Source organism: Anolis sagrei, chromosome 4 (genome assembly GCF_037176765.1).
Source record: "Anolis sagrei isolate rAnoSag1 chromosome 4, rAnoSag1.mat, whole genome shotgun sequence".
Lineage (NCBI taxonomy): Eukaryota > Metazoa > Chordata > Lepidosauria > Squamata > Dactyloidae > Anolis > Anolis sagrei.
In genome coordinates this window covers 205,578,483-205,604,669 of record NC_090024.1, presented here as the reverse complement: position 1 = coordinate 205,604,669, position 26,187 = coordinate 205,578,483, and the positions used below count along the sequence as shown (strand labels likewise).

General features: G+C 39.9%; 1 protein-coding gene across 1 annotated transcript in view; it reads right to left on the bottom strand.

Moving 5' to 3' along the window:
- LGR6 (leucine rich repeat containing G protein-coupled receptor 6) overlaps window positions 1-26,187 on the bottom strand; it is a 159,737-nt gene that overhangs the window by 54,840 nt on the left and 78,710 nt on the right. Inside the window, exon 4 of the mRNA XM_060772489.2 lies at window positions 22,383-22,454. Coding sequence (XP_060628472.2) covers window positions 22,383-22,454 — 72 coding nt within the window. The remainder of the gene's footprint in view (window positions 1-22,382; window positions 22,455-26,187) is intronic.

The following is a 26,187-nucleotide window of genomic DNA, read 5'->3' as shown; positions in this document are numbered from 1 at the left end:
CTAAGGTCTGATGTTTGCAGAACAGCAATAGACACTATAGATATACCCCAGTAAACAAAATAAGTGTGTTTGTGGACATAATGTTTCTGCCTCTGTTAGTTACAAAGGCAGAAATAGCATTTAAAGAATAGGTATATATTTGTACACCACGAAACAAACAAACGAACAGGAACAGTTCAACATTTTAGCAAATCATTATTCAAAACTAACACATACACATATAAAAGGAAGCAACCATCATAGGTAGTCTTGCATAAGTCAGCAAAAACATTTTTAATTTTCTACAGACCACTTGAAAATGTCTCCCAAGATGCTTACAGAGATAATTTTACCTTTTCATCAGCCTCCATTTTTCTCATGATTTCCATTTTTGTGGCCAGATCCATGTTCAAATACACTGATAAGTCACTGATAAGGCAGGCTTATCTATTCTTCCCTTTTCACTGTTCATGTATGCTTAGTAAGGGATTTGTAAAGCAAGTATTATTCAATTTGCCTGTTGTAAGCAAGCACACACAGTAGTTCGTAGGATCAACTAGACAATAATCTATCTCTATACCTCAATTTTTATTGCATTGTTTCTAGCAGAAGGGTGCTGTAAACTGATATTGTAAATCTGTGTTTCTCTAATCATCATTCCAATGCCAATACTTCCAACATTTCCAGACAGACCAAAGATGTGTGTGTGTGTGTGTGTGTGTGTGTGTGTGTAGTTTCTAAAAATAGAAAAAGGGGCTTCTTTGCCAAAGGCTTTGATAACTGAAATATATGTATAAATTGTGGAGTGTTTTTTTAAAGAATAGGCAGAAACAAAGTAAAACTAATAGATTTAGTGTAGACTCTATGGGCCTTTATGTAAAACATAAAACTGGTGGAAAGAGCAAAGAACAGTCCCATGGCAGTTTATGGACTAGCAAGTTTAAAAACTCTTGGTTGTTTTTGCTGCAACAGATTAGCACTGCTGTCCCTTTGGAAATTGTTACTCAGAGTAATGACTTGATAGAATTGTTTAAGAGCTGAATGATTCAAAGTAAAGGACAGACTTGTAGTGAATGAGCTGAGTTTCATTCCAGTTTCTGCTATTTCTGTTGTATTGTCTGAGTGATTCAGAAGCAGTAGAGTGGGGATTTTTTTAGGGATGGGGTGGGGTGGCGGGTGGGGGAGGATATCCTCTGTTTGCAAAGAGAAGATCCTTTGCCTGTATAATGAAACATGTAATTCTGAGTTTTACTTGTACAGGACATCTTAAAAGTAGATAGTCATTTCTTCATCCTAGGATATGAATATTATTTATAAGAAATCACATGCAGAATCCTACAGTCACAACCATAATGGAGATATGACTGCAACATGTACCATCATGTATAGTACTTCTTTTTGTACACGGGAGTCACAGAACAAAACAGAGATCTTCTTTATCTGGCTCAGTGCTCTGAGCTGTGGCTAAATGGAAGAAAGGCACAGAATTCCAAACTTCTTTGTTGCAAAAGTTACTCTCACAACATTCCTTGCATTCCTTGCAGACATTGTTTTTATCTTTCTGGATCTGTTCCTTATCCCCATAACAATATTTTGAGATGGAAATAATGTTGTGGTTCTTGCAAGTTTGTCCTGGTTCCATTAAAATATAGCAAAAACAAGGGGGAATGGGTGACGTTGAATGTCTATTTAATAACATCTTGATCTAGGTCATATTATGAATTAAGGAAAATGAATGAAGGAAAACTCTCATAAGGAAACAAGCCTATGAAGATGTCAATGGAAACCATTTCCACCTGAGCTTGCCATTATGCAGAGTCTCTTTTTGGGATTCTAACATCTGTCTATTGCCATATCCCTAACCAAAAAAGAATAGCAACATGTCTGAGTCTTTAAGCCATTCTCCAGTGTCTGAAGTAATCCAAGGCACACCAACTATCATGAGGTTTTAAAATCATCTTGAAGACTCAGAAGGCTCACTTGCTTTTATTTTTGTGGGGCAGTTTTGTGACAAATTGAACTTCGCACAAGAAACTTTGGACTTGTGGAAATAGATGGAAAAAGGTTAGCAGAACAGGGGGAAAAGTCAAGGATGGTTTAGGACTGTAAGTATTTTTGAGATGAGTTTAGCAGCAACCAAGCAATAATTTCACCAAAGTGTTCTTTTTTGTATTTAGGGTTTTTTTTATTTTTTTACTCTAAGCCACAGTGCTTTGGGTACATCCATGTTTACTGTTGCTTGTATTGGGATGCACTTCCATGATCACTAACTTCAGTACTTTTAAGGTCACCAGCCTAGAGATGTTTAGTAATCCACTGCTTTTAATTGAGTGAATGACTGGCTTCAACTTCACAATCTTTTGGGTTCCAAAATGGCACTAAGATTCTCTATCACACATGTCTTGGCTTCCATTACAGGATAGCTGGTGGTGTAAAGATAGTGTCTTGCCCATGCACATAGTACTGTTCCATTATCCAGGAGGAAGCCACAAGGGGATACTAGATAGAGAAGGATACTAAATTTAATGGGGGGGGGGGGGGATTGAAGGAGGAAAACCATTTTCCCTGTTTGTGTTGATTATTCTCCCTCTTCGCTCCCATATCATAAACAAGGGTTGTTTCCACAACAGAGACATGGTTGAGGGAAATAACAGGAAAACAGGGGGAAATGGTTTTCCTCCTTCAACCCACCTTCCACCCCCATAAAATGGATTATCCTTGTCTCTCTAGCACCCCCTTGTGGCCTCTGCCTGGATAATGGAACAGTACCATGCAAACTTATAAGACAGATGGTACCAACCACAGGCATCATGCAGAAAGGCAGGACTGACCACTTCACTGCCTTCTCTGAAGCTTCTTAGACAAAGTCACAATTATGAGTTGAGCATCTTAGCTTTGAAAGAAAAAAGTGAGAAGTTTCTAGGCACACTTTATGCCTGGGGGCAGCCTGTAGAGTCAAGCCTTTAGCTTACAGATGCTATGGAACTGATGTTTCAGAGCAAACCTTGTTTTTGTATGCCTACCAGCTTGCTACTGAACCTGTTTATTTGTAAACAGGTTCAACAAACTTCCCAGATTTCTGTCATTAAAATGGAAAGCGATTCTGAAAGAAAACAACCTGCTTTAGAATTTTCACCACAAAGGGAAGTGGAACATAAAAACACTGGCAGACTAAAATGAATTGAATCATTGTCTCCAGGATCAGAATCAGCTTGGTGTCTGTGCTTGCTTGCCGAAGTAAAGTTGGATTCTCCTTAAAAAAGAAGAGTTCAAGCTAATTGTGATGGCTCCCAAATGCGACTCTTCTTGAGGAAGCAAGGGCAGAAACTCCTTGGCACCAAGAAGCTGCTAATTATGTCAATTAAGCAAAACAAAAAAGCAACCACACGACTCTTCTCTTTCTGCACTGTGTGATTATGACTTCTTAAGCACTTTCTATTATGGTTTATACCTGGGATAATTGGGCAGATTAGGAGACACAGTGGGCCAGTGCCAGCTTGCTCCATTTCTCCTAGCTGTTTAAACTTTTGTTTCTTCTACTATGTCTCAAACTATGCTATAGTTAATGGGTTAGTTTTCATCACAAGCATTAACCCTAGAGTGGGATATTAAAGCTACATGAAAGAACAGTGTAGAGACTCTGGTCTACTTAGAACAGACAACTGTGCACTGTGGAAAGAGCCTGAGCAAGCCTTGGGCCTATGCACACATTTTGTGGTTCAGATATAGAATCGGGGAGTTGGAAGAGACCATATGGACCATCCAGTCCAACTCCCTGCTATGCATTCTTGACAGATGAATATACAGTCTCTGTTTAAAAACTTTGGAAAAAAGATATTCCACCAACCCTAAAAGCAGTGTTAAATGGTGCCTGCCATCAGGAAGTTTGTCATATTCCGATGGATTCTTTTTCCAGTAGTTGAAATCCATAGCTTGATGCCCTAGCTTCTGGAGCAGCAGAAAGCAAGAGTGCTCCATCTTCGACATGACATCCTTTCAAATATTTAAACATTGCTCTCATGTGACCTTTAAACTTTCTCTTCCGCAGGCTAAAGATACTTAGTTCCCAAAGCTTCTCCTCTAGAGCATGGCTTCTGGGCTTCTGAGGAGAGGTCGCCCTCCTCTGGAAGTGTTCCAGGAGGAGTTTGGAAGCTTTTGCTTCTGTTTTACTATCTCAAACAAACCTGAATAAACTGTGGTTAACTTTAACTTCAACTATGCACACACTCTCACACTCTCTCTCACACACATACATAGATTCAACCAAACTAAAAGCACATTACATCAGGATCTCAGGCAGCATAATGGATACTAGCACATAGCACATGGGGATGGAGTGAGGAGACACATAAGTCAATTTATTTTTTTTAAAAAGGAACTAGACATGCTCATCATAGATCTGGTCCATCCAGTCCAATCCCCAACCATAACGTTCATGTCATGTGGACACAGAGTGAGTCAGCCCATTGAGGTCACATGGGGGGGGGGGGCATGTGTGTAAATCTCTTTAGCAGAAGCATGTAAAAAAAAGGAAAGAAATTAGCCACAACCTGTCAAATAAAAATCTTCTCTTTTTGCTAAAATGATGACAGATACATTCAGAAGGCTACTGGGTATTCAGAAGGAACCATGAGAAATCATAGGAGCATGTGTGAGCATGTGAAATAAATCTGAAATCTTCTGAAGGTGCTGAGAACCTCCTGAAGGAAGGAGAACATTCTGAAAGACTGAAATTCCTCCTGTTCTTTGTGGGAAACAATTTTAAATTTTAATGTGTACCATATAGAGGCTTTCAGTAATTATCACTATAACAAGCTGGAGCCACAGATTTCCAAATTGGAATCAAACATGCCCAGTTTTAAATGTGTTCTTCACGGTTGGGATTAGAGCTGTTATGGATAATCTCTCTCTTATGCGGAATCCTAGTTTGGAAGACAAAGGGGTACAAAGGGTCCTTATACTTTCCCCATTCTAATTCATCTTCACTGGTCCTTTTGATCTAATTGCTCCTGAAGCCAAAACTAAACAAACCAACCAGATCTGGAGGAAGATAGGTAAGATGCACTATGTCTAAAATTGGACGTCTTAGACTCTGTTCCTTGAAATAATTATGTGACGTTGCTTTCCAATGAAGCCTCTGAGATTAGCTCTAAATCTGCTTTCTTGACAGTAAATCCTGCTGAAATCACTAAACTGCTTATCTTACAATGCTCACTGACCATTCTGATAGATTAGGTCTTATGTGTCTTCTACTGATTAGAAAAACCCTTCTATGAGAACTACTGCCTGACTCTTTTAAGTCATGACAAGTTCACCAGGCATAGGATAGGACTGCCAATTCCAAATATGCTCTTCAAAAGCTTGGACATTGAGGCTTCGTAGCTGTATAATAACCATTCCAGTTCAGCAAGAACTTCAGCAAGAACTTAGATTTCATTCCAACTTGTGGGGTACAATTTGTTTGAATCAGATTTTGGTTTAAATTCATTTAGAACTTATTCCTACATGGATTATATTTACCATGGCAAGACTCACTTTCCAATGGTGTCAATATGTTTCACTTGTACATATGAACATATTCTACAAAGACAGCTGAAATCACTGGTCTACTCCAATTTATTTAATTGCGTGAGTTTAATACAGTTTAAATCAGGGGAATCCACTGAACTCCTTCAAAGGGAAAATCTGGGGCCATTCAATGGCATTTGCTTGTGGATTCTTTTAAAGAAACATATAATATGGTAATATGACAACAAAGTCACACTTCTACCAGTGCAACAAATATAGTCAGACAACAAGCATAGTCCTACATAATGACCAAAATTCTACACAACTATTTATGTGGGGCTGCCCCTCGACTCCCCATGCAAGATAGTTCCTCAATGCCTGTGTGCATCCTCATAGCCATTTACTGTGTGTCTACACTGTGAAGCTGCCTTGGGCAATAAAAGAGACATTGCTCAAGGAGGTAATGAACATCTCCTTGTGCACTGAGTTCAAAGCACACATCCTCACATAACCCTAGATCAGGCATGGTCAAACTTCAACCCTCCAGGTGTTTTGGGACTTCAACTCCCACAATTCCTAACAGCTGGTAGGAATTGTGGTAGTTGAAGTCTAAAACACCCGGAGGCTGAAGTTTGCACAGGCCTGCCCTGGATTATGCATGTGAACATGGCCAACATGATTCCAGTCAATGGCTTTTAAATTGTCTGACCTTAATCTATCTTTTATTAGACCAATTGTAAAATTTAAACCAACAGGTACCTCTATCTAAAGTTTTAAATTTAAATATAAACAAAATAAAATTCAATCAATCCAATTAAGACTCCAGACAACAATTTGTTCTCAGATAACCCCAAGTGACGTGTGTGGGGAAACTACTCTTTCAGTTTTATTTTTGCTCTTTTTGTCCATCTCTGTGACCTGTTTTTTTCTGACAGGATTCCAGTGAGGCACCTTTTCCATGCATCACCATGCCAAGAAAAAGCTTCACCAGTCGTACTTTCTGTTTGCCATGGCACTGTTAAAAGCACATGAACACTGCTAGAAAGAAAAGTGGAAATACTAGCTGCACTGTGAGTTTATTTTGTGTGTGTTTTATTTCAATTTTATATTCAGTCTGACGGTTTTTCAGTCTTATATCATACTAATAATTTTCATAGTGCTTCCCATCTGTCTTGTGGTCAGACAGCAGAAAGGCAAGAGAATGCTTCTTATAGACTTCCATATATCCACAAAAATACTCAGGAAAACATGTTACAGCATACATTATCTCTCAGACAGAGCTTGTTCTTTCTTACTGTTCTGTTTGTCCTTGAGGAAACAGCAAGAGCAAACACAATGTACATATGTTGAAGGACATGAACAATATGATAAAGTCCCAAATGTGCTTTTTATTGACCTCGATTAGGGTGATCCATGACCCTGAACCCACTCACTTAAGAACATGACTTGTTAAATTTCCCTTAGTGACAAGGCAAAGAACAGTGAAGATGGGTGATTGGTCCCAGATGTTCTGTACAGTAGATGTGTCTATACAGCTGGGCTGATTGGTCCCAGATGCTAAACACAGTAGATGTATCCCTGCAGTAGGCAGAACAACCAAACATTCCCTTATGGTGAGTACACCAGGGGAATCAGCATACTTACAAATAGACTACACTGTTTCTATATAATATGTGAATGAAAATGTATACAAAAGGTGAGGAAAGTGTGGTCTGTGAGCTCCGTGCAGTCTCTCTAATTTTGTGTGTTCAGCCTCAATCATCAGGATAGTTGCCCACCTCTAATATATATTATTCTTTGCCTCCAGATACTCATTTCTTTGTGATTCCTGCTAAACAAGTCCATGAAAATGGGCAATTAGATTCACTATGAGATTCTACAGGACTATTCAGGACATTATTGTATATGTGTTCAGATATGTGGTCAACAACCCTTTTATATTTATGGAACGTCCTAGAAACAACATTTGAGGAGTCAGGGAGATATGACTGCCAATGACAGTTGCCATTCACCTATATCAAAAGTCACTCTTTTTGGTAAACTCTTGGAAAATAAAATGGAGGCCGTTGTATAGTGTTTTGCTGCTAGAGGCAGCAGATAATACTCATACTGATAGTATACAGTACCATCAATGCTGCTGATTTCTCTTGAATTCTCAGGTAATTGCAGTATCCATCCCTCCCTATAACTGAAATGCCCCATTTCTCCAACACACTCTTGGTATAACATTGAATATTTGAATTTTTAGCTTAGAAGAGAATGCACAGAACTGCCACTGTCCTTGTCACATTTCAGTATCATAAAGTCTGGCCTCCTTATCCATGGGGAATACATTCCTGAACTTACTGAAACTGGATAATAGCAAGCCCTTAAAGCTGTACTGGAGGACTTAAAATTCTTAGAAAGATATCTTCTCTAGGAATTGTCTAGGTTCTCTGAACTGACTCTATGGTAATTCACATAGAAATGCCTGGATGACCTACAGAGAACATATTTTGTTAAATGTGGGTAGGTGCCAATTCCGCAGGTACATGGGTAGTTCTATATGTATTTTCCAAGGAAAAACATTTAATTCCTAATAAGAGGTGCTGATTGTTCATGAATGCAGCTACCTCAAGCAGAACTGCACAAGGATTTCTAAAAATGATTATTTTTCTATTTAAAATCCTCATCTCCTCAAAGCTGCTAGGGATCTCATACACATTTGCCTGGAACTATGTACAGTACTTGCAAATATCATCTTGTTAAAGGACCTAATTCTGGAAAACAGATGGACTGAAGTTAGTTCCTGCTCAGCTAGCATCATCATCTATCAGCCTTATCACACAGGGGGAAATAAGCGTCTTAGGACACTTTTGCTTCAGTTCACTCATGGAGCTCCATGCCACCCACCAGACAACACAGACTGACTTCTGGCAGGGCTCCAGTTGGCAAATTGAAATGCTGGACCTCATTCATGTGATGAGGTTCTTAATCTGTTTTACCTCTTTATTATTAATACTAAAATCACACGCAAACGAGATCTATAATCAGTTGATTGATTAACTTTATATTCCATGTATCTCCCAAGGTGGAATATAAGGCAGTTGTGCATAATACTGAGTTTGGTCTTTATTCTTCTGCAAAAGGGTGAAGGCAACTGGAAACAACAGCTGGAAATATATGTATGGCATAGATTCCTTACTGTCAACTAGTCTATTTACACAGTGACATTTTTTTTTACTTTAAATAACCCTTGGATTCTTATGATTATACTTGCTGGCTAAATAGCACTATAACACAAGGGTCACCACCATATAATGGGCTAAAGACCACAGGCAGCATCCTATGGATCTGTTATTACATAAAGCTCTGACTGCAGACTGCACAATCATTGTTATTGCAGGCTCAAGGGTCACAAATCATTGTAATTCTGTTCAGAAAGCACATAATCATAAAAAGATAGAATCACCTGGTGAAGACAGGCTATAAACATACCCATAGGAACTTGATAGAAATCTATGCAAAGCTTTGAGCCAGGGCTTAGTTCTGGAGCAAGCTTTTCCAATGCTGAAGCTAATTTATGGCATGATAACATACAGACAAAAACGAAACTCTCTGGATGGATGCAAAATAATAACAATATGAGCACTGGCTAATCATCTGCAGGGTTCATTTGACAAGAAAATGTCTTGCCAATGACTTAGAAAGACTAGCAGGAATGGCCCTGCTATTAGACAGAGTGAGACTGCTGCCTTCTGCACAACAGTATATCAACAGTGGCAGACATACAAACATGTCTCTTAAATCCTCTGGCCACCCCCCCCCCCCAACCAGAGGACTGGTGTTGTATCAGCTCTTTGCATCCGTAGATTAGCTTTCTGAAAATGTGTTTGTGCAAATATGAAATGTATTACACTATTCCACTATAACTAGTGTTTTGCTTGACATGGAATGGCGGGGATGGGGATGACTTTTCTGATGATTGGTAGATGTTTCTCCAACAAGAACATATTTTCTCCTTCCTTTCTCCTTTATATATTTAAGAGGCTAATATGGCTACTTCTTTGAAAACTATCTCCAACATATTGTACTCTAAAGGAAATGTGTATTGCTGAACCTGGGAGAAAAATATCCACAGGTGACAATATATTGTCTTCTCAAGAGAGGCACCAATAGTACAACACGGAACAGCTAAAATGATAAAACAGGGCTTCTGACAACTCTGAATGTCTTCCTTTCATGGTTTATTCCCTTATTTAGCAAACTGGAACCATGTCTGCTTTGCTTTACTCTAGATTTTGAAATTCACAATAACTGGATGCCGACTTCTCAGCTAGCCAGAAGGCACACTTTTCTTGTGCTCCGGGAAAGGCTTTATGCCTCATAAATTACATCAACAATAGTCAATCGTAGTTTTGCTGCAAAATCAGGTCTGTGCCAAAAAATAATAATTTGACGTTAAATTACTTCAGTCTACTTCTCTTTCGCCTTATCCTCCAAACATTCAGTAGAAGTGCCTTCTTTCTCCTCTCTTCTTTTAACAACTAAAAGCACATTCTATCAAAAATGATTTATATGAAGCAATATTGCCCTTACAATGAGCTGTCACATTTCAGATAGATCAAAGGTGGTCTGTGAAAGCAAGAACATGCTCTCAGGCTATGCTAATTCCAAAGTGATTCCTTTCCTTCCTTCCATCAGTCATCAGAACGAATATATATGCACTAACAACAGCCCTGTCTGGTAGGGAGGCTTCTCCTTTGTCGACATCAAAGCGCTTGTCCCCTTCAACTTCCAAGGAGTCACTCTTTGCATTTTAATCTTCAGCAGTAATAATGATTATAATAATTACCCTGTTCAGGGTTTAAAAACATCTTAAGGAGGCTTTGCTCTGTTTCTGTTTCAAAAGTGTTTCTCCTAAAATCACGGGGAAGGAGCTGCACTGTATCTAAAAACCGGGATGTGTCACTGATTCTGTGCACAGGGTGGAGTAAAGGAGGCCAGAGCATTGAAGGACAATGTTTATCTGAGCAATTCAACCATCTTTCCCTTTTCTTTGAAGTCAATGCTGGTATCATTTTTGCAATATAGGGAGGCAAAGGGAAGCAACCAACTGTAACCAGGGCTTCTTTGGCTGCAGTATCTCTTTGCTTGCTCTGAGTGCATACAGTTCTTACATTCTGTATAGCTGAGCACTACACAAGAGTTGATTCTGGAACACTGTGTTCTGCCACACCTACCAGGAATATAGGATATGTCATAAGTAGGTTCAACCTGTGTTGACCTGTGTTGCTTTATCAGATAAAGAACTGTTATCAGGATATAGTTCTCCCAGTGTATCTGTTGTTGTAGTTGTTATTGTTGTGTGCCTTCCAGTAATTTCCAAACAATGGGATCCCTAAAGTAAAACTATCACAGGGGTTCCTTGCAAAATTTGTTCAGAAGAAGTTTGCCATTGCTTTCTTCTGAGACTGAGAGGCTGTGAGCTATCCAAGGCCATCTAGTGGGTTTCCTGTCTGAGTGGAGATTTGAACTGTCGTCTCCAGGATTAAAGTTCAATGCTCAACCCACTACACCATCCTACATCTTGGGCTCTAGGCTATGTTAAAATCTAACATTAGACTGGTCATTTCAGAGAGAGGGGGAGGTGGTAAAGAAGTGCCTCAGTTCTCACTTCCAACACTCTTCCCTTTTCCTCTGGGTTTCCTCTGTCATCTCCTTCTCATCTAGCAGCCAAACCATCAAATCAACCAATTTCCCTAGTTTGTGAGGGAGAAACTTACAATGTTATTTCACCTTGATTTCCCCTCTTTGTCCCTCAGAGGCTATCCCATTATGGAAATCTGTCTTGCTGGTGTGCAAAGGCCAAAAGACTTCATTGTCAGGAATTGGGTGTTCCCTGATCCCTGATTGGAGACAGTGGTGGGAAGTAGGGGAAAGCTCAAAGAGGATGAAGAAACATCGTGGGATGGCTGACCATCCCTGAAGATGAACCTTGTCGGGGTAGGTCAGGTGTCTATTCTTAAAAATGCTTTCCCCTGCCTTTCCTCCACTCCCCCTATTGCTTCTCTCCTGCTTGTGGGATAAAGTCCTTAGCTTCACCATGAAGTTGTGGGATCTTCATTGTGAAACTAAGGACCCTTCTACACTGCCATATAAAATCCGGATTATCTGCTTTGTAGACTCATATAATCCAGTTCAAAGCTGATAATATGGATTATCTGTTTAGATAATTTTGATTATATGGCTATGTAGATCCAGCCTAAGTTTCTTCTTCATGAGCAGGGGAAGTGAATGATGCAGAGTTGGCCTTTTTCCCTCTGGAGGAGGAGATAACAGAGGCAAAGAGAAAGGAAGGGCGGTGGAGGCAAGAACTGAGGCACTTCTTTTCCTCAGAGAAGGACGCTACCTGCCAACATGCTGAGGCGAGGCAGGAAAATCAAGACTATTCCACTTTGCTTCTTGCTCTGAGGAAAGGTGCCCTCTCGTAAACCTGGAGTGAGGTGCTAAAAACTTCTTTGAGGCCTGAAGAGGTTTAGCCTTTTTTAATTTTAGCCCCTTCCTACTGCCAAGTTGTGCAGGCTTGTTCTAGAGGGAAATTTATTTATTTATTTATTTATTTCACAGTTTTGTATATCGAGCTTCTCAACCTCGTTGAGGGACTCAGCCCGGTTTACAGCCATAAAAACATATACATTCATTAAAATATCATATATCACAAATTACACATTAACTTTAAAATACACTAAATATAAAACTACAGTGGTCAGTCGTCCTATTAAGATGGATCTACATCAACTTCCACCCAGAGTCCTATGGTGTTGTCTCATTCCTCAAAGGCCTGACTCCACAGCCACGTCTTCACCCGTTTCCTAAATGTTAGGATGGATGGGGCGGTTCTGACCTCCAGAGGGAGAGAGTTCCAGAGTCGCGGGGCCACCACCGAGAAGGCCCTGTCCCTCGTCCCCACCAGTCGCGCTTGCGAGGCTGGTGGGACCGAGAGCAGGGCCTCTCCAGATGACCTTAGTAATCTTGATGGTTCGTAGGGGAGAATACGTTCGGAGAGGTAAACAGGGCCGGAGTCGTTTAGGGTTTTATAGGTCAACACCAGCACTTTGAATTGTGCTCGGAAGCTAATTGGCAGCCAGTGGAGCTGGCGTAACAGCGGAGTGGTGTGCTCCCTGTACCCAGCCCCCGTTAGTAATCTGGCTGCCGCGCGTTGGACTTGCTGCAGCTTCCGGGCAGTCTTCAAAGGCAACCCCACGTAGAGAGCGTTGCAGTAGTCTAAGTGGGATGTAACCAAAGCGTGTACTACCGTGGCCAAGTCAGCCCTCCCAAGGTACGGACGCAGCTGGCGCACAAGTTTTAATTGTGCGAAAGCTCCCCTGACCACCGCTGAGACCTGGGGTTCCAGGCTCAGCGATGAATCCAGGAGAACTCCCAGGAGGAAACCCACATTTCTAGAAGAAAACTCATGCTACTTCCTTCACTTTCAATTTTCATTGGAAAAAAAATTTCTTTGTTCTGATCCTTAAATCCTGTCAGGTTCTTAATTTTTCTCATTCTTGCTGTAAAAGTAGTACTGTAATTATAATTTCGAGCACCTGCTTGCTTTGAAAATCCCTGGCTTGCTGTTGGCTGGCAGAGAAACAGTTGGTGTACCCATCTGCTTTAGGTAAGAGCTGGAAACCACAAAGTTGTTAATTAGCTTGCCACACGACTCTGTCAGAATGCTCACAGCATGTTGTTACCACACCTATAAAAGCTGCTGGTAGACAGACACCCTGCCAGAGAATCACAACTGGATCACTGCATTAAATCAGACTTGGCACCCAAGAAGCAGTTTAGAAACTTTCCCATCAGGTGCAGATGTATCTCCCCGAGTCCTTCCATGCTGGCATACTGAAGATGGAACTCAGAATCATAAAGTTAGAAGAGACCACAAGGGCCATCCAAACCAAACCCCTGTCAATGACTTAAAAAACAGTCAAAGCAACTCCCAACAGAAAAAAGAACATCCCCAATGGATAGTATAAGGATCATACACAAACTTTCATTTTTCTCCAAAATGCTCCCCCTCTTCCATCATTTAATGACATCATACTGCTTGTTCTCTGAGAATTATTATTTTTTGCCTCTCTTTAGAGCAAAAGCTACAATACCAGGTGGTGTATCTAATTACCAGGACAATTATTTACACTGGTAATTAGATATATTAATGAATGTTTGAAACAGCCTAGTGTGCAGACTTGGGGGAGGGGAATTCATTACATTCACATTTCAGTGTGAACTTACTCAATTTTGAATTTCTGAGTCAATACTCAAATTGAAATGCTGGGGCCATCTACACTGACCATTTAATGCAGCTTCAAATCAGTATTGAAGAAAGTGGTTTCACTGTGCAGATGATTACATAGGAAACCCTGGAAGCAGTTTGAGATCCGGATGGAAATTACACAAACCACAGAGCACTAATACACATCCTTTTGTGTGCTTTTGTGGGAGTTTATTCTCTGGCCACTGTGGTTTGAAGTTAATACTGAACTGCTTTAAATGGTCAGTTTAAAAATAATAATAAATAATAATTAAACTTTATTTGTACCCGCTACCATCTCCCCAAGGGACTTGGCATGGCTTACATGAGGCCAAGCCCGCAGTACATCAATAAACGAAGGCAATAAGAAATAATCAATACAAAACAGTTAAAATAAATCTCATAAACAAAAAATACAAAATACACAATAACAATAACATACAAGCATTAAAAACTTATGGCCAGGCCAAATGTAATAATTAAAATTTTAAAATAATGCTGGGCATACACAAGGTAGGGTATAACTAGGATAGGGTTTTCAAAGAAAGATGAGGGTGTGCAGACAATCCTAAATCAATATCAAAGTGCATTTGAGGACATATTGCTAAGAGTTTTCCTTATTCTGGGAAGGCACACTGGAACAACCACATTTTCAGGCTCCTCTTAAAGACTGCCAATGTTGGGGCATGTCTGATGTCCTTGGGAAGTGAATTCCAGAGTTGGGGGCTACCACTGAGAAGGCCCTCTCCCTCGTCCCCACCAATTGCGCCTGCGAAGCAGGTGGGAGTGCGAGCAGGGCCTCTCCAGAAGATCGAAGAGATTGTGTGGGTTCGTACACAGAAATGCGGGTAGGCAGGTCCCAAACCGTTCAGGGCTTTGTAGGTAAGAACCTGCACCTTGAATTGGGACCGGAAAATGAACGGCAGCCAGTGGAGCTCCTTGAACAGGAGGGTTGACCGCTCTCTGTAAGAAACACCAGTTAGCAACCAGGCTGCTGCCCGTAGATGGGGCCACCACTGCCTTTGAAATTGTGAGGGTTTCCCCCAAATTCTGCAGTGTTCTCAATTTGCAAATCAAAATACCGTACACTCTCAATTAACCAGAACTTAGGCAACTGGCAAAAAAATTGAAGAAACAAGACTTTAAATTTTAAAATCTGTTTTTATAATACAGTAAAACAGTAAAACTGTTTTACATTAAGTAAAACTGTTTTACATTAAGTTTATATTTATTTGTCTTAATTTGCTTTTAATTATTGTATTTCTATATTAATATCAAGTAAATACAGAGTTTATGGTATGGTATCGTATGGGGTATAGTATTATTTAGGCCTATTTTTAATAATTTGAAACGACCAGAAACTACATATTCTGCAAGCAGGAGGCATTTGGGAAAGAATAAAAGGCATAATACTGGGGAAATGTGGGTGGGATTCTGGGGTGCAGGGAGGGCGGGCGGTGAGTTTTAAAGGCTATTTTAAACCCTATTTAAATGTATTTGTTATATTTTAATTTTTTTACCTTAATCCACACTGTATAATTTAATTGTATTATATTTTATTGTGCTTTTTAAACTATGGCTAAAGTGTGGGATTGTTAGCTGCCTTGAGTCCCCATGGGAAGAAAGGAGGGATATAAATGAAGTAAATGATCATCATCATCATCATCATCATCATCATCATCATCATCATCATCTAGCAACTCCCATGTGTGCTAATTAACTTTGAGTCTACTGCATGACATTTTGGATGATCCTAGTAAAGGGTAGAACCCTCTTCTGTCTTTTAAACTTTTCCTCCAATAGACAAACACATTTATCTATGACTAGCCATCCCCTGCCATGCGTTGCTGTGGCCCAGTCTGGTGATCTGGAAAATACAGTAATGAGAAAATGCTGGTTTCTAATATATGTTATCTCTTTATGCTTTTGGGTAAACAGTATTTTTTGTTGTTTCTTTGACAGTGTTGATGTAGAGATTGCCTGATTTGCCTACTCTGGAACATGCAACATATCATTGTCCTTCTTTAGGGGTCCTTTTCAAATTTATGATACTATATCTGTTATATACATATGTGTGTGTGTGTGTGTGTGTGTGTGTGTGTGAATCATATATATCTATCTATATCTATGGCTGGATGGCTCTTTGTCAGGAGGACTTTGATTACATTTTCTTGGCCTGGTGTAGGGAGTTGGACTGGATCGCCTTAAGTATTTTCTGTTGGTCATGGGGATTATGTGTGGGAAGTTTGTCCCAAGTCTGTCATTTGTGGGGTTCAGAATGCTCTTTGACTGTAGGTGAATTATAAATCCCAGTAACTACAACTCCCAAATGTCAAGGTCTATTCCCCTCAAACTCCATCTGTGTTCATATTTGGCCATATGGAATATTCATGCCAAGTTTGTTTGAGTCCACAGTGCTCTCTGGATGTAGGTGAACTACAACTCCAAAACTCCATGTCAATGCCCACCAAACCCTTCCAATCTTTTCTGTTGGTCATGGGAGTTCTGTGTGCCAAGTTCGGTATGATTCCATCATTGGTGGACTCAGAATGCTCTTTGATTGTAGATGAACTATAAATTCCAGCAACTACAACTCCCTAATGAGAAAATCAATTTTTTTTTAGTGATGGTCACTCCTTGGGTTAGTAGGGGTCTTGTGGCCAAATTTGGCAGCAATTAGTCCAATGGTTTTTGAGTTATGTTAACCCCACAAACAAACATTACATTTTATGTATATAGATTTTTGGATAACTGCTCAAAAATCCACACCATAACAAGATGTGCACTGCATCACCTGTTCTTTGGGAGGAGGCCATTTCATCCAGAAAGCATCACCATCTCTATGGCCAAATGAAAATTTGTTACAAAAATGGACCATAAGAATCTAAACTTAAAAGAAGCTGAATGCCAGGTGATACTGAACCATTCCAAAACGATACTATTGCCTTGTGGTCTTCTCTCACTGATAGCTGACTTTCTCTCCTCTGCTAATTGAGCATACTAAACATCACACAATAACTGCTACCTTTTGCATAAATGGAGGGAGAACTTTTTTGTCACTTTGAACAAATAAACATTATGCAAAGGAACATTGAGAGGGCAATACTGCACAATTCTTCTTTGTATCAACTACCTGCCTTTGCCTGAAAACCTGAAAACCTTCTAATTCCCACATCAGTGGTGAATACTTTATGAAGTGCTGCTTGATTTTCAGGCAGTAAGTTAGTATTCTGTAAAATGACACACAAGCCCTGTAACTCAGGGCAAATGGAAAAACCACAGCCTCTGGGCAATATAAACAAGCGACTCAGATCCCCACAAAACTTGTAATATGTGGAGATCATTTGTAGTGATATATGGATGTTCCAAGTTGGCAATAAATACAGAAAACTTATGGGAAATTACTCATAGATGCTTAAAAAAGGGGGGGGGGGGCGTTTCACACAGAAGCTGGTCTTTTTTCCAGTGTAATGACCATCTCTGAGAAGATATAGAAATAATAGAAAGGCATTTGGCACAAAGCCAGATTAAATAAAGACGTATTGGCAGCCTCAAAGAAATCTGAGCAAATCAGCTTGGTTTCCCTTATTTATTTAACTTTCGATCAACCTTAACCTACAAAGAAGACTGCTAAGGGGGAGGGGGGAATTTACTCAACACCTTTTCATCTCTCTCTAATCAGACCTAAATTATCCCAATAACTAGTAGTCTGATTGGACTTAATGAGGGCAATGAGCTCTCCAAATAGTGTTTTTTCTCAATTAAAACTGGATTTAGGAGGAAAATTTAGTCTTGAGAGAAGAACAGAGGAGTTGTAGAGTCTCTTTTATCTGGGAGGAGGATGCAGCACTGGAAGGGGAGATGGTTGGTGAAGGTTTGTCATGTAAAATGCATCTGTGGGCTGGTTCATATTAAACTGATTCCAGTTGATTATTGTGGTCAATTGCTGTCAACTCTACTTTGACTTCTTAAGGCAAGCCTAAGAATGATAGACCATCAAAAAGGAGATTTCACCTGAACATTAGGAAAAACTTCCTGACTGTGAGAGCTGTTCAGCAATGGAATTCTCTGCCCAGGAGTGTGGTGGAGGCTCCTTCTTTGGACAGAGGCTGGATGGCCATCTGATGGGGGTGCTTTGAATGTGATTTTTCTGCTTCTTGGCAGGGGGTTGGGCTGGATGGCCCATTAGGTCTCTTCCATCACTATGATTCTATGATTTTATGATTCTATGAAATCACCTTTTAACAACAGGCCTTGCAGACTCATGGAATTGTTCTCTTAACTAAGTTTATACGTATGTTCTATCTAGTATTTTTGGGTCTTTTTGCATGATTCTATAGTCAACGACTACCAGAGATTGACCACATAATTGTGCTGCACAATTAAAAATTCAATGTCTCATAATAAAAAAACATGCATGGATTACAGGACTATTGTTTGACAATTTTGACCCAATGAATGTGAAGCAATGACTCTATTGCTTCACTCATATGATGTAAACATATGATATTAAAATTTGGTACTTTACAGACACACACGTGGGCACACTTTCCAAAAGAAGACGTTCTTACTCTTATCAGGAATGTTTCCTTGTTTTGTTAGGCTTTACTCAACTCAGTCATTTTAGGATTGGCACTTTGCCTTAAGTTGTAAATCAGTTGCAGACTGGCGCCAGATCCTGGAGCAACTATTTAACTAACATCTAACCTGTCACCATCCCAGTCCACCATAAAAGCCAGATGCCAGATCAGGAAGTGGAAGTCTGTTCTGCTTGTGATTGGGGTGCATGAGGACATTGTTTCCATCTTCCTCTCACCAGGAAGCAAAGATGCCGGAAGGGCCCTGCTTCTGATGGTCAGTGGCTTGGTTGCTGGTGGAAATGGGTTGGAAATATTTTCATCTTTGCATCTCAGTTGAAAGCTGAATGGACCTCCTCTGCCTGATGGCTCAATCTTAAGGGAAACTTGGGTAGGTTTATGTAGGTTTCCAGTAAGATTGTTGTTGTTGTTCATTCGTTCAGTCGTCTCCGACTCTTCGTGACCTCATGGACCAGCCCACGCCAGAGCTCCCTGTCGGCCGTCACCACCCCCAGCTCCTTCAAGGTCAGTCCAGTCACTTCAAGGATGCCATCCATCCATCTTGCCCTTGGTCGGCCCCTCTTCCTTTTACCTTCCACTTTCCTCAGCATAATTGTCTTCTCTAGGCTTTGCTGTCTCCTCATGATGTAGTCAAAGTACTTCAACTTTGTCTCTAGTATCCTTCCCTCCAGTGAGCAGTCGGGCTCCTGGAGGATGGACTGGTTGGATCTTCTTGCAATCCAAGGCACTCTCAGAACTTTCCTCCAACACCACAGCTCAAAAGCATCTATCTTCCTTCGCTCAGCCTTCCCTAAGGTCCAGCTCTCACATCCAGTAAGAATCTTAATAAATCTTTAATTTACAAATGCATAGCAGCGATACTGAATACCATTGTGGTGTGCAGCTGGCTGACATAGATGGCTACCATGCTACTAGACAAAATCAAAATAAAGGATAGAGAATCACACTCCAGTGTGACTGCTACTGCAAATATACTCTTACACAAAAAACTGAGAAATACTCAATTGAATTCTTACAGATTACTGTTTCTCTTTTCCTGGTAGAGAGTAGCATTGTTCATGTCAATTCATTTAATTAAAGGTAAAGAACCTTTGGCTTTCTAAATGTTTGAACCCACACCTCATACTAGTTTCAGTCAGTATGTCTAAGGGTGCTTCCAGTCAGGTCAGAAATAAGCACCAAAGTGGGTTTTTTAAATAAAACCTTCCTGATCTCCTGGTGCATCATTTCCTTGTGCAATTAGGACTATAATGACAGCTGGGTAAGTTTTATTTAATGTTTAGAGAAAAATTGGAGTCTGGGGGAAAGGGGTGGGTGCCATCCTGGCCTTTGGGCTCCAGGAGCCCGAAAGGTTCTGGATGGCAAATGGGGACTCACCCGGAAGTGAGTCCTGACAGGCCCAATACCTCATTAGACCTGGCCTTTCAGGAAGGACCGGATCTAAGGGGTATTTGATTAATTTGGAATAACTGAGGTTACTCCAGATTAATTCATGTTTACAGGAACGTAGCTTGGATGTCCATGCTAAAAACCCAGAAAGTGTATTTTGGGCCTGTCTGGATGGGCCCTAAGGCCCCTTCTACACTACCATATAAAATCTAGATTATTCACATTGAAATGGATGATATGGCAGTGTAATCTAGTTCAAAGATAATCTGGATTATTTGATTTGATAATATGGATTATATGCCATATAGAAGAGGCCTTAGACACTGAAACATCTGAAGACTCAGGTTTTCTGACTTTAACTCCAGTTATATAAATTAAATATCTCCTCATCCTACCAGTGTTAATCATTCCATTTCAGCTATCAGATTACAGGTAATAATTTAATGAGGAACTCAGATGTGTCATGTGCTTGGATGCTATCCAAGCCACATGACTGGAGAAGAACACTCAAAATCACTTCCTTCATATTGAAAAGCATATTTACTTGGCTTGAAAGAGGTCATGTAAGAAACAGAATGAGATTTCATCTGTAAATATGCAACACCATTTGCTTTGAGAAACCATTTCCTGCACCAAGCCCTTGTCCCCTATTAGATCAAAGTGCCTCAAAAACTAATTTGCTGAGTTTCTTCATGACCTATCCACCCTCAGGGGCAGCAAAGGTCCCAGAGGTAAAATACAGAGCTATTTCTGGGTTGGGTGGTTTTATCCATACAGATATGGGGAAAGGAAATTACAAGGAGAGCTAGTTGAAAGAGAATTCACAGAGACATTAGATCATTAACGGAACCACAAAGTGACTTGACATGAAACCAGACAAGCCATCTAACATTATGAAAATTTTCTTTACAATCCCTCAAGATCATGTTTATCTATCATAGACTGTAGTAGTAGTAGTAGTAGTAGTAGTAGTAGTAGTCTGCCTTTAAGCAGATTCTGATTCTAATGCTCTCATAGGGGGAAATTATTCCGAATTATTTCTGAGCAAAATTATTCTGAAGTTTTCCATTTAGGCTAAGCATGTGATTGCTCAAATTCAACCAGTAGGTTTCTATGGTCAAGAAAAGATTAAACCACAGAGGCAACCAGGTCTTTCTGTGAAAGCTTCAAATTAAAGAATACTCCCAAACTGCATACCTGCTCTGTCATAGGGAATAGTACAACACTGAAAAAGATCCTATTTATTTTTATTTTTATTGATTTAACCTAATTTCTATTGTATACCTTATGTGTTTGTTTGCACTGTTGTTTTCTATAAGCCACCCAGAGTCCCCTTGGGGAGATGGGGTGGGATATAAATAAAGTTGTTTTTATTATTATTATTATTATTATTATTATTATTATTATTATTATTATCCTAATTCCTGAACTTGGGAACCGGCTATTCACTGAATGTATATCTTGTCTGTACTACACTGATTGGCCCCTGATCCAGTCCACCGCTGATTCTACACATTGGTCCAAAATTCAAAGACTTCTTATTCAGACAGAAAATAGAGGTGGGGCTAGGTATCATCTGCTGGTTGAAGCACAGTATCTCTCATTTCTGTAATTTTTCCAGTGACTTCTTATGGATATAAAACATAATAGAAAACCCAATGAAAGTGTCAGAAGTCTCCTAATGCAACTTTTTAATAATGACGCTAATGATAGGAGTGAAACCAGAGCTTCCTTATACCCAGCTCAATGAGCTACTCAGGAGGCAAACAGTATTAAATGTCACCAAGAAATTAAAGAAAATATATAGGGTACCACTCCCTTCATATCTCTGATGAAGAAGATCCACTAAAGACTGTTTCTGTACTATGTCCAAGGTTGAAGACAGAATGAAGCAGATCTAAAGGACTCCTACACCACTATAGCAACAGTTACATTATTGGGATTGCAATATCTTATTTACTAAAGTAGCACACCATAATTATCCATGCTTTGAGTAATGTCCAGTTTGGATGACTGCAATACACTGTATGCAGACCTGCCTTTGATGAACCTTTGTAAACTAAGGTTAGTCCAAAATATGAGTGCTAGATTGCTAATTGAGAGTTCATAATGCTGTTAATTAAATGTAATTTTAAACTATTCTATTGTTTCTGCACTGACAGATTTACTATGAAAAGACAAAAGAAAAAAGAAAAAAAGGACATGTGTGTGAGGAAGAGGGAATGCACGAGGAGCATGAGTAAATGACACCTGGAACCCACATACATAGCATGTTCCTTGGACAGGGCTATGTTTACCTAGAAACTCTATCTGGTATCGCCTTATGACTGCCTCTACACTGTAGAAGATGTACACTCGGTACTATGGAGAGAGAGATTATGGTGTAGACAGGCAGTCAATACTGAGATGCTTCGAGATAAGTCTGTCTTCAAGAAGTCTTTGCAAAAATCTTTCATTGTGTAAAAAATCAACCTTTAGTTTCAAAAATTTCATGCCAAAGAGTGATCAGACATTGCACTTCACATTCCTAGGAATATATTGTTGGGTTTCTACCCAGCTGCTGGAAATCACTTGCTTAAGGGATTCCACAGCTTGCAATGAGAAGAACTTACAGTGACTGGAGTTTTGGAAGATCCCACAAAGCTTCTGCTGGAATCCGGTTGAGCTGATTGTTCTGTAACATCCTATAATTAGAAGAGAGAGGGAAAAAAGTAAACATTATGGAATGCACAGTCATTTAACTCCCTATCCCCTCCATATAAGATTTTAGAGTACAGATGCTATCTGAAGATCAAAACTGCATTATAAGCATTGAAGCACTGAATACTGCAGGATAAGGAATAACATTCCCAAGTCCATTCATTTTGATAGCACAGAAATGATCTACAGTCCACAATTTCATTTATGATTCCTCATGTAATGTCTAGTCAATCTGCTAAATAAGTCTTAAGGCTCTTCTACACAGGCCAAAATCTTGAGAGAAAGTGGCAGTTTCTCTCGGGTTTTAGGCTTGTCTGGAAGGGCCCTCCACACTTCCCAGGCTCTATACCTGGGAAGGTGAGGATCTTTCTGTAAGGTCCGGACCTTTCAAGGTATTTTTTTTAACCCAGAGTAGAAATCATTAGATTAATCCAGAAAAAACACAGACATTAGACCTGTGTAGAAGGGCCGTGAGAAAGATATTGGTGATAACTTTAATTAATGTCATTTTTCCAGTCCTTGTTTTCAACTTCTTATAGCTCATATTACTGAGTTAACAACAATTGTGAAATTCATCAGACAGAAATGTAAAACTAGCCATCTGGGGCAAAGTCTTCTAAAGTGTAAGGCAGGGATCCCTAAACTAAGGCCCACGGACCAGATGTACCTCTCCAAAGGTCTTTTATCCGCCCTCCCGTTCTAAACTTTAGACTTAGGATCACCCTAAGTTTGAAACAACTTGAAGGCACACAACAACAACAATCCTAATTAACATGACTATCTCATCAGCCAAAAGCCGACCCACATTTTCCATTGAAAAACTCATGTTTATGTTGGTTAAAACTGTTCTTCATTTCAAATATCGTATTGTTCTTTCATGGTTTGATATGAGCAGTGTGTGTATGAATTCATTCATCTTCTTTCAAACTATAGTTCTGCTTTCCAACAGCCTTGAGAGACTGTGAACCATCCCTTGGCTTAAAAAGTTTGAGGAATCCTAGTGTAAGACCTCTACAATTGCAGAATTAGGGTTTCCCAGCACCCCCCAGCAGCAATTAATGTCTGAGATAGATCATTGCACAATAGGGCACTAGGAAAGGTAAGAGGCCAGTAGGCAAAGTGAAGGGAAGTGACAGGTGCTAGAGCAGGAGCAGCACATTTCTTCATGCCCCTCTCTGAGTATACCTTGCAGAAGAAAACCCTATGAAATTCATGGGATTAGTGAATGTCAATGGGCAACTTAAAGGCAGACACATTCAACTTTACCTATACAGTATGAGCACAATATCCATAAGATTTTGTCAGATCAACATCTGATAAAATATTGCTCTCTAGGCACTTTTTAGTCCTCCAGCAGGATTCTATGCTATTATTGGGCCCAAGGTCCAATACTCATTATAATCTGTAGGTGCATGTATCCATGTAAAGTCAGGGAACATATCCCCCAAGGATACAGGGACTGTTCTACATAAATAGCAAAGGTGCTAAAAATCTTGTTAGTAAATTTTGGGGATGTGTATCAGGCCACTAGCAAAAGTGCCTGATGTGCATTGGTGCCTGATGAACACCAGCGTATGTGATGTGTATCGGGACACAATGTGCACCAGGCACTTAACTGGTTCTGCTATGTAGTAACATAACTGCAGCCTTCTCCTGGATAGAGATAAATTCTAATTCTTGTATGGAGAGACACAACTCTTACACAGGATTCTGGTCTCCATCTTTACCAATACCATGGTCCATGGTATTGCCAGGATTCCCCCCCCCCCCCCCCAGATTTTGTAGAGACTGCTCACATGGGATCCATTCAGATGGATTGGAGAAAACTGGCTTTGTTTCTGTCCTTTGGGGAGTGAGGTTTTTCAAATCCTGAAGTAGTCCTAATGAACTCACAGTATTATAATGGATCTTTCATTATCACTGTACAAGTCAGTTTTAATTAACCCATTATTCCTGAAACTAAATATATGTCTCCATGGCTATCCATCTGCGCAATATAGGAACTAGCTATGCATTGGTCCTCCAATTCAGCTCTAAAAAAAAACTCAAAAAAAAATTAAATGGTGTTCAGTCATATTCCTGGTTTTGCTTGTATCTGTCATCCAGTCAGGAATGTGTTCCAATGAATAAGTATCTTACTGTACTGGTTTCCTCAGGCTTACTCCTATTTAAATTTAAAGCTCAGAAATCCAAAACCGTAATACTTGGAATCACCAGAGCATTGATTTGCAATTTCAGAAGGCTGTCCACTGAACCATCACCTTCATCAATAGATGTGAAACACAAGGGAAACTGATACAGAAAAAAGGAAGATTCTCTAACAAGCAACATTCCAACCAGATCTTGTTGCAAAAAACTCACAGTATTTGGGGTGCTGCAATCACTGTAACTTTCCTCATTTCCTTGGATAGCAAGTAAAGAAGGCACAACTAAACAGGCTTGTCATTTGACCATCTTTTCTTATTGCACACTCTGAACGTGCTCTTGGTACATCTGAAAAGCAGCCAGAATAAGTGACAAACATCACTGACAAAACGAAGACGCAAGCTGCGCTGTGTGGGGCCAGGCAGCTCTTCCCTCTTGTTATGGAACAATGGCTGTAATCACAGGGTTCAGTGGACATGGGGCAGTTTATGCTGGGAGTAGCCTGCCAGTCCTACTGCTTTTAGTAAACACCTCAAGCTAATGATAGGCATCTGAATTTACCCAAGTAAACACCAGAAGCACAACGTGGACTGTACTGGTCTGCGGGATGTTGGCTTTTTTCCTCTCCTCTGTACAAAACAACAGGGGACAAAAGGCAAACTGAAGGAAAGAATAGTTTCAGACTTCTGTAGTATTCTCTACAGAATTTAAGAAGCACCTGCTGGAACACCTTGCTATAAATCAGCCATCTTCAAATGCCAATTCTCCAGCTGTTTGGGCATCCAACTCCCAGAATTCCTGATCATTAAACATGCTGGCTAGAGCTTCTGGGCATTGGAGGCCCAAACAGCTGGAGGGCTGGAGTTTGAGGATGCCTGCTATAAATTCATCTTATAATACACTGCACAATGGTTTTTATAACTCATAAAAATCATAGTTGTTGCATGTGATATGATCTTTATCACTACCACTACTGTCCAGAAGTTCAATTCATTTTATACAAATAAGCTCCTTAACAAATTCCTTGTCAGGTAACTGAACAGTTTCAACATATCCTTTTGTCATACGTATTTATAGAATGGGAAAGAGGGATAAATATCAGACATATTTATGTCAGTGACTCAAGTTGATGGGCCAAAAGCCAAAACTGGGTCAAAGTTGGGGTTGTAGCCAGATATGGGGTTTAGGGGGCAAATATAATCAGCTCAAAATAAACTATTAATCTAGAAAAGTCCTAGAAGAGACAGAAAGTTTCATATACACAGCAGCAGCTCCTATTCTTCCTGCTCTGCTGTTGATCCACTGATCACACAACTCAGTATTTTCACTACTCATGACTATATCTCCACCTCTAGGAATACCACATTATGTTGGCTCAGTAGGTACTCCTCTAACAGTTTTTTGTGGTTCTACTGCAGAAAATCAAAGGGATGGGAGTGCCTGATTTCAACTTTGTGAATAACAACATGGAGGATTCTATCAACAAATGGTCAATTCTGAAGGAAATAGTGAATTTCCTGCTCCACATCTCAAAATGTGGGTTCCAGGGATTTCAAGAAATGGAAACAGTAA